The 10,195-nt window shown below is 40.1% G+C and overlaps 1 protein-coding gene across 1 annotated transcript; it reads left to right on the top strand.

Moving 5' to 3' along the window:
* Positions 1-571: 571 nt before the first annotated feature.
* Positions 572-4,414, top strand: mterf2 (mitochondrial transcription termination factor 2). The gene is made up of 2 exons (XM_072385173.1): positions 572-623; positions 2,057-4,414. Exon 2 carries the CDS (start codon positions 2,067-2,069, stop codon positions 3,192-3,194), a length of 1,128 nt encoding a protein of 375 aa, XP_072241274.1. The 5' UTR covers positions 572-623; positions 2,057-2,066; the 3' UTR covers positions 3,195-4,414.
* The last annotated feature ends 5,781 nt before the right edge of the window (positions 4,415-10,195 follow it).

Here is a 10,195-nt window from a genome sequence, read left to right as displayed (position 1 = left end):
CTATTAACATGTTAAATTAGGATGACTCGACCATTCCTGTCAACATACCGGGTCTTTTTTTAAAAAAAGCAACAACCTGTTTTCTTTTGAGACAAATAATCTGTTTATTACTACATAAACTATAATGAACCCAGATAGTCACTCGGCAGCAGCGGCTCCTGTGCTGCTGCGGGAACAGCTTGCAGAGCTGGTGATCAAGCATCATGATTAAGCACCAACTGCGAAAAACTCTCCGTGTTCTGTCCAATTCAGCCTGGCGATTACACTCATCAGGGCCCCGTATGCTGCAGAATTTGGAGGCATACCAACTGCTGTTTGAGAAACAGATTTTGCCAAAATTATTTGATTACTGGGCATATGGACAGCAACAAAAGAGCAGAGTTTGAAATAGACAACAGGACTGGGGCATCTCAAACTCTTATGACACGCCTTTACACCAACTTTTCTTTGGTCTGCTTATAAACAATTTTTCTATCTCAGAGTCTCCCCCTTCTTTTTGTTGTACTTCCTGCAGTACCTACCGCCGCCTCCAAGTGGTGCTGTCGTGAACACAACAACACAGACCAACAGTAGACGAAATCAGTTTCATAATAAAACGTCACATCCTTTGACCGCTGCTAAAGGTAATTCATTTTGCATCTAAATTTTTCTTATACTTGCTGAGATATGAACACATTTACACACTTTACACCGAAATTGAGAGGTAGTAATATTGTAAAAGCCCTCAGACAAACTACACGATCTACCACAGGCAGTGTTGCAGGGCTGCTCTTTACCTTTCTGGCTGTTAGGTTGAAAGCTAAATTCTTGGAATGATTTAACAAATTACCTATTTCTTAAAATGTTTGTACAAATGTTTTCGGCGAACCAGGTAATGTTTCGAGGGTTTATATGCAGCGTGGTAATAAAGTGCTTTCAGGTGAAATAAGCTGTTTTCCAGGCTACTATTTGCCAGCAGTCACTGATGGTGTCAAATAATCAAGTTTGCTCATGCTTTTCCCGCATGAAACATCTGGCGTGATCTGGGAGGAATAACCATTTTGCTGTTTCAAGGAACCTGCATCGTGAATTCAAGGTTGTCATGGTCGACATTGATAAAGAAAGCATAACGCATTTGGGTCTTATCTGGAAGTTTCTCTTCCAAAATGCCTCCAAGGAGATGCAATCACTGCAGGTTCGAACTATCTCTCAGTTCAGGAATTAGACTGAAAGGCTGAGTTTGTGGTGGAAAGCAGTAGTGTGAAAGACATTTCTGTCACCGTTTTTTGTTGCTGTAGCACTGGTCCGCTTGGGTGTGACGTCACTTGGCACCATTGAGAATGAATGCCTCACTGCTTTAAACTCTTAAGTTTGAACGTGTCAGTGTTTTACAGCAAAGTATGATTTTCTTTAAAAATTCTATTCATATGACTGCTTGGATGATGTGCAGTTTACATTTTAGCCCCAGTGGTGTTCCTGATTGTTGAACACCATCATTCACACCATCACACAACATCATACTACAGTTCTCAGTAAGATCATTATATACATGCAATGGCAATATTTGAGAGAGCCATGTTTCATGAGCACCATGAGAAAAACAACCCTGTTTTCAGCCTTGTTTTTATATATTTTTCTGCTAATAAGAATATGTTTCAACGTGCTTTACCTGAAGAAGTAGGAGAATGCATTCAACCCCTAAAAGGAATGATTAATACTTAAGTTTGTCATGCAAAGAATTTGATTCAGGATCACCACATTTGGAAATAGTAATTTGCACATGATAGGATGTCCTTGACATGTAGTTAAGTAAGGTACAAAGTTCAGTTACCATGAATATGTATGAAATTATAGAGCCTGATTAAATGTTCTTAGCTGCACTGTGTTCATAGAGAGAAACATGTTTTAGTTCTGAGTCATGACGCTTATTGTCACACTTCTATGTCATGATACCGGCACAAGAGGCTCGACCCCTGCAATTGCAATGGCCATTTTCTAAAATGTTTTTCCCTCCTTTATAGGATTAATTTATAATTTGCTGTCACCTATCTTATTATATTTTCACTCTCTTCCTCAGGTGAGCATCAATGTTGCGTTTGATTGCAACATCTCTGTGCCTCCGGTGCCAACATGTCACAGCTCTACCTTTAAAAGTCAGGCCATGCACTACGCTGAGCTCAGTAGAGAACCAACAGACTGTGGACGCTCTTTATGATCTCTCTGTGGACATCCAGAAGGTCCGGCAGCTTAAGGGCTGGGTGCTGCATCAGAGTCCAGCCTACACTAAGGAGGTAGCTGCCTTGCTAAAGGATATGGGGGCCCCGGGCCCCATCATTGCTCGTATCTTAGCTATTCATCCTGAGGCTGTCCTCTGTAATCCAGAACACATGCAGACTCAGAGAGAGCTGTGGATGTCTGTGTGTCCGAGTCAGAAAGAGCTGGTTGGGATTATAGAGAAATTCCCCGCTTCCTTCTTCACCTCCTCCAGTCACCATGACAACCAGCGGAACAACATTGCTTACTTTCAGAGCCTCAACGTCAACAAGCGAATCGTCACCAAGCTCATGGCCAGCGCTCCACAGAGCTTCAGCCGGCCAGTAGAGCAGAATCAGATGATGGTCCACACCCTCCAAGGGGCCTATCAGGAGCTTGGAGGGGAGGAGGCCAACATGAAAATCTGGCTTCAGAAACTTTTGAGTCAGAACCCATTTGTTCTTCTCAAGCCTCCAGAGGTGCTGAGGCAGAACCTAATGTTCCTGAAAGACAGAGGCTTCAGCACAGCACAGCTCCTTCGCCTCCTCTCCAAACTCAGGGGCTTTGTCACTGAGCTGAGCCCGGACAGCATGCGCCGCACCCTGACCTTCTCCCAGGACACCATTGGCTGCTCTGAGGCAGAGCTGCGGGACATCATCCTGAAGTGTCCAGCTCTCCTTTACTACCCTGAATCTACTCTGGCTGAGCGCTTTAAGGGCCTCCTCAGTGCTGGGAGCAGCATGTCTCAAATCACAGAGACTCCAACTGTTCTTGAGCTGACAACACAGATAGTGAATTACCGCATCCAGAGACTGAGGGCGCGAGGCTATGACATCAGGACAGGTAGTCTGGATGTCCTAAACGGGACCAAGAAAGACTTTGAGATGAGCTTTGGGAAACTGCAGCTTCGTAGAGAGAGACCACTTTTTAACCCTGTCGCCCCTTTAAAAGTAGATGACTGACAGTGGTTGTTGGACTAGTGAAAGCATAAATTAACATTGTAACGAGATGCATACTGTTGTCATGGTTATTTATATCTGTATAATGGCTGTATCAGATTTAAGTGTCCTAAGTCTAAAGGTGCTTTTGTGTCTTATTTTCGATATGGTTCAACTGGACAAATGCCAACAATGAAAACTTGAACTTCAGTGTATTTTGTCTGTGGGGATACCTTAAATTTCAAACTCCCAAAGGCAATTTTAAAGTCCCCCTTCAGCAGTTACAAATCCTTTAAATACTCAAGTTAGGTTTTTCCTGTAGAAATAACCTCTCATGGCTTTAAAATGACATGGAATATGACTCTACCTCTTCTTCTTCGTTAAATGAATGGTGAGATGTAAATGTGCTAATTTGACACCGCTGGCAGCAGTCTTTCCTGTCCCTGCTTAGCAATGACCAGTTATAATATTGGTGCAGTTCACAGTTCAGAAATACATTTGTATATCCAATGTGATATGACTGTTCAATAAAAAACAAAAAATCAGCCAGACATCTGAATTGGTGATGCATTTTCAAAGAATCCAAATGAATAGTACAAGGTCATATGCAAGTTAAATGATCAATGTATAATATATCAATGTATGCACTTTGTATGCTGTCAACAATCAAGGTGCTGCTAGCTCCAGTAGCCCAGCTCACTCAGAGCTGCTGCTAGCTCGCCTGGTGCTCCAAGAGGTGCTACAGTTCCAGATATTCTGAAATGAGTAATCTTCTGCTTGTATGGCCTTGCATCTTATGTGTGCCTAGTTTGCTCTGCTAGCTCCCAGGTTAGTCCTGTTGCTGACCCTGCCTAACTGTGCTACTGGAACTAACAGTAGCTCATGTTTGACCTTGAGCGAAGGTTTTGCTGCTTTCCATAGCTCACCAAGTTCTACGGTGCCTCGGTGACCTTGCATCTGCTATGGTCTCCACCAAGGATGTACTAAGTGCTCATCAGCTTGCTAGTTTCTCATTTAATCTGCTCCTTAAAGAAATTAACCACAGTCCCACCCCACAAGTAGTAAGGATTAATTGCCACTGGTTCTTCCAAGAGTCTACACAGCACATACAGGCTGTCTGACCAAAAACTGATGGCTGATTTTTTTTGCTCATATGTCTTGGAAGACATAAAAAACATCTTATGGACGTGTTGTAAATGTCTGGAATGTAAAATGTAAATGTGGGACTGAATCGTTGTAAAGAGTGTGGGTTTAAGGTTAAATGGAATCTTCTTTTCACCTTTTTCTCCTTCTGCCAAAATCTCCAACATTGTGAGATTTAAATTAAACTAATTCTAATTGAAAAGCTATTTGTGAATCATGTGAATGTTTTTTAAGTGCTTGACTTTACTTTATTAGTTTGTATTCATTCTAACTTCAAATGCAAAGAAAAAAGAAAGCTGTTTTCCTTTTTTTGCATCCTACCTCCACCCTGGCTCATCCTCAAACTGTGTCTGACTCATTATCATGTCTCCTTGATGCTACTCCGTTCTGTCCTTCTGGGGGTCTTTGTGACATCTCCCTGTCTTAAGTATTCCATTTTTGGATCTAGAGAATGTGGAGATCCCAGAACAGAGCCATACTTATCTTGTATAAATTGCAGCTTAAGTGGTCCTGGCTGAACATTGAGTCTTCTCTCAGTTGAGTCTGATTGGTATTACACTTTTAAAGTGGTGCACTTTTATTGCTACTGTAAATTCATATCGGAAGAGACGAAGATGGCAATATAATGACTTGCCAGATTTATATCAGAAAGTTAAATGCAATGATGTCTTAATCTCTGACAGTTTTTCAAAGCGATACTCTCAGTTGCCAAAATATTGGAGCTCATTTACAAGTTACCACATTACAGTTAGTTCACATAAAACTGCTTGACATAACAGCATAATGACACACATGCGGAGTCGTCTATTAAATGCATTATTGAGTATAACTGAGACTTTTCAGCCCATTTTATTTACAGCCAGGGTCTCATTTTCACACAATGTTCTTGGCAGCACAACCGTTCCCCTCAGGGAGGAAATGTGGCTCAGTTTTATTGTAAATCCGCAGTTGGCTACACTTTATTAAAAACTATATTTCAATACCAACATATCACTTCATTGTCACTTCAAATTAATTCTAACACTCCAACATTTTTAGAATAAAAAAGGAAGCAAAATTATTCTTTTGATTTAGATCAGAAGTGGTTTATTTGAACAAACCCTTTTTTTAACCTTCGTTGCACTCTTTACTTTAAAAGCTGTTAAATTTCAGTTAAATTTATGTTAAATTCATTTTTATGTTTGGCCTCGATCAATAAAGATTTTAATGCCTGTGGTCATCAATAAAAGTATTTTTTTAAAACAAATTTAAACTATTTTAAAATCATACTTGGCATTGTCTACACCGTGCTAAAATGTCCCACGTCTGGTTTAAAATGTGTTGTGATGTTTTAGAGCAAACAAAAACCCCTGAAAATTAAAGAGGGGCTTTTAATGGGCACAGGCATCACAGCTAATGAAGCCATGACTTTATGCCTCAAGGTTCCCTCACTCTCACAACGGGGGTCACGACAAAGACAGAGGGTATGTGTGTCCAGACTTGTGGGGTTGTGCATCAACAACTTCCACTTCCATCTGCTGCCGTCGGCATCACTCAACATGGTCCTGTAGTCATGGCGATAGCCAATGGGCAGATGATGCAAAAGTGAGTGCATCTGGTAATGAATGTGTGCTCAGCAGATGGATGCTTGACTAGAGCTCATTTTTACAACCATTCACAACATAGAACCCCTGAGGGGCTACACATTACTTGAAGCACACTGCAGCCGACGTGCCGAAGGTTTCTAATTTTCACTGGCATTTGCTTTAACTCATTATATTGCAAGGTTACAGTCTGTGTCTTCCACCGATTCAATGTAGTAAACACAAGGAGACGTTCATGATGAATCAAGACAAGGCAGAATAGACAGGGCTTCGGTGTATGAATGCAAGTCACATCTATTTCTCACTCTTTGTCCTCTTGTCCCCTGTCGACAGCCGTACTGAGCTCTTGAATTACACAGACAAGTCAGAGAGGTTAATACCAAAGAGTATGAATGATCCTTTTTCATTTCAAACAAGCCACTGGTTGACATTAGCCACGCTTAACATAGTGCTTTTATAGGTCATATCTCAGCAGAAACAGATGACATCTGCAATTAGAAGCAATGATTTCCAGCTGAAGAACGAGCAAAGATGGCCTTATTTCCTGATTTGTTGTCAGTGTGAGTTAAACTGGAGTATTATTTTCCTTTTGTTTTATCAAGTATAGTCTTACAAAGCTGTAGATGTAAAATTAGCTTTTTTCAAAATACACATTCAACTATGACTTCAAGAAGGAAATGATTGTGTTCACCAAATAATACCAAATTTGATAGAACGTCTGAAATTCATATTTTGTTTCCTATAAAAAAACTTGCGTCACTCATGCATTTTCACCCTTTAACATATTTTAACCTCATGTTGTGAGTTGCTCTGGTTAATTCATGTTTGCATCATAAACTGGGATTTCAATGTTCTTTCTTTTCAACATTTCTCCTCCAGTCTACGCCACAAAGTCCGCTGTCTGTCGGCGCTTGTCTGTCACACCTGCCCTTAACGTGATGACACAATATGCTTTACATGCTGCGGGCGGAAAATAAATGTCACACTGATGGACGTTCAATGACAAAGAGTTAATAAGATTCTACACCGAACATCGTGTGAGATTCACAAATCAAAAACATTTGCTCATCTGTGGTGGGTCTGTTGGGTATCTCTGACATTTCATTCATGACTGATTTTTTCATTTCATTGACTATTTAAATGCCTGTCTCCTACATGAGTAAAGTCTTCCATGCCAGGAGGTTAAATGCTGTTTTTAATTAAGACATTTTTGCAAGGTTGGGATAACGTGTAAAGTGTAATTAACAACAGAATTCAATAATATGCAAAGTCTCTAAGACCTGTACTTAATTGGAAATAATACAATAATACATTTTTAATTTCATGCGAGCAAATTGTCACAGAACAGTTGGACTGGGGCGAGAAAAGATGAGAGTTTTGTAATGCTAAAATGAACACCTGGTGGAATTTGTCACAACTAATTAGGTAAATTTGCAACAAGTTGGTAAATTCACTGGATTAAAACTTGGATCGCAGAGAGGCTGCAGGCTCTTCTTGTCTCCTCACTCTTGTGATGTCACAGTTTCCAAAATGTACCTGGAGGAGAGTTAAGGTTTGCCAAGGGAGCTACATAAAAGGACGTATTGATGTTGGAGAAATCTCTAAAAAAAAAACTATGCTGAACATCTGTAGGATTTGACACCTGAGACAGCACTGCATTTAAAGAAAACATGACTGAGTTGTAGAAACATGAAACTTTTCTGAAATTCAGTGAAAACAGTTCATCCTTGCATCAGCTAATGTACCTTAAAACTCTATCATCAGCAGAGATTAAAAAGAGATATATTTCAACAACAATCCAGAGCAATGTGGAGAGCAATGTGCAGAGCTGCTCTATGGTCTGATGAATCAAAAAATTTAATTTTATTCTCAAAATCATGGATCATGCGACCTTTAGATAATACTGACCATGATGTGAGTCAGTGTCCATATCTGAATGCTGCCAACCAGATGATTTTCACAAAGGCCATGTTTATTTCAGCACAGCAACCTTATTCTGCTCATGTTACAACAGCACAACTCTGTGGTGTTAAACAGGCCTGCCTGCAGACCAAATATGATCTGGTTGGTTGTAAAAAACGGTGTGTTGTGTATTTAAAACATTAGACAATGCAGAACAGTGGTTAACATGCATCTATCCCAACTAATTTAATATAAATCCATGTATATTATAAATGTTTAAACATGTCATATGTTGTTTTTGTACTATTTTCAGTCGAAGATGAGGCTTAAATAATCTGCAAATTACCGCATTCAGTTTGTCTGTTTTACATTTTACACAGTAACCTAACCTTTTGGAAACTGTAGTTTAGTATTATGAATTGTAGAAGATGGCGACAAAACACAGCATAATAGTTTCAAAATAGTTTGATAATGACATGCAGGATCAGCCTGTTCCATTTTAATGATCTATAAAACAAGAAAAATTGGAAAAGTTTGTTAACTAATTCTGAATTCCTGTGAAAATCAATCTGGGCACTTCTTAGGAAGTCCTGTAGCTTTGGTGTTCTCTGGAGAAGTACAGACTTGCTTAACCAAACATAATAGAGAATCTGTTTGGAAAAAATGCTGAAGAGGAAATGGACAAGTGAGAAAACAGGGCCAAGATATGACAAAGGTCTGCTGTTTGTCTGTAGATCACAGCAATTTACTCAAGGTCCATTGAGCATGGTGAGCAAGCTGCAAAAATCAGAGTCACACATATTAAGAGCTTAAAAAATATACAATCCACATATTTCTCAAATTAAGAGCTAATTCGTAGTTACATCAAGTGTACGTATTACAAAAGGTAATTAGTGGGAGCGCACACATAAAGCCTTGGGATAAAGTCTGCCTCAACACTTCTTGCAGCAAAACCGATATGAGAATTTTGAAGGTGGCCATGTAGCTCCGTAGCTCTTGTTGAACACAAATCCCCCTGATTCATGCAAAAAAAAAAACATTATTCAGTTAAGTCTTGCTTCATTGTCAGCAGTTCAGTAACTCCTCACTCGGTGCAGAGTAGATCCCTTTCTATCTTTACTTTATCCCCTTGGTGTTATAAAAGTGACGTTATTCAGTGGTTTCACAAAGTACACTGCAGTCTGATGGGGAGAGTCTGTTCGGTGTAGCTCAAATGTATAAACAGTGCTGACTGGATAAAAATCCTCTTCAGATAAAAAAAAAAGTTAATTTGTTGATTCTCTTTTTTTACTGGGTTGACAATGGATGGAGGTTTTGACGGGGGGAGGTTTGTGAACATTAACACTCACTACTATTGTCAGTGCTGCCTCACTGTCACACTTTCAAGGCTTACTGGGACAACCAAACAGAACAGAGCACAGCTGGGTTTCTTCTACAACAACAGCTGCCATCGTGAAACAGATTGCTGAGCATTTCACATTAAACTGGGCTTTTTATGATGCGATGCTCCTGTTACAAGTGTATTCTGAGTAATTGAAAAACCTTTGGACATCCTCTTCCTGCATGCTTTTGTATGTGTTTTCATTCACTCTGCACGGGGAAATGTTGGGGGAAACGGTACGAAAAAAACGTGGGAGTCACCAAAAAAGATTTGCATGAACAAGGGAGAAGAAGAAGGCAACGGGAAACTTTCCGGAAGTTCTCAAGTTTAAGTGAAAAGTGGAAAGGCAAACAGATGTTTGAACCATTACAAAGCAAATATCATGCTTATCGAGAGGGTAATAATTTAATTGAACTGATCTGCTTCTGATCTTATATATATCTTAAGAAACTTTTTTTTTTTCTAGCCAGCTTGGGTAAAACAGCTAAATGAAAACTACTCATTATGGCAATTTGATGATGTGATTCAAACTCGCCTCTGGGAAGAGTTCATACAAAAAAAAAAGCTTCATGGTGATATCATTAAGTAAAGGAAGGAAAGCTTGAAGCATCGAGTAGCATCTTTGATGTGGGCTTCATTATTCTGCATGTTGTAGTTATATGTTTTAACTCCATATTTTAGTTAGACGTTTTAGCTATATGAGCTCAAAAGCATTTGATCTATTTTGTTCATTTTACACCTTTTTTATCTTATTTTACTGCTTTAGTCTTTCATTTTTTAGCTCCAATGTTTCCTCATGGGGGGCCTACCACGCTGGGACCACGCTTTTGGTCCACTGACGGGGGTGCTGTCCTGTGGACTGCTCTGGCCCGGGTGGCTGGAGGGCTCTGCACCTTGGTGTGGGGCCTCTTGTCTGCCCGGGTCGGGGGTGTCTCTGTGGTGGTCGTGGGCCGGGAGCCCTCTCAGTGTGGTCGGCCCCCAAGTGTGGCTTTTTCCTTGCCTTAGGCCTCGGTGCA

This window comes from Leuresthes tenuis, unplaced genomic scaffold (assembly GCF_036924035.1).
Source record: "Leuresthes tenuis unplaced genomic scaffold, fLeuTen1.0.hap1 SCAF_5, whole genome shotgun sequence".
Classification (NCBI taxonomy): domain Eukaryota; kingdom Metazoa; phylum Chordata; class Actinopteri; order Atheriniformes; family Atherinopsidae; genus Leuresthes; species Leuresthes tenuis.
This window is presented reverse-complemented; position numbering and strand designations above follow the sequence as displayed.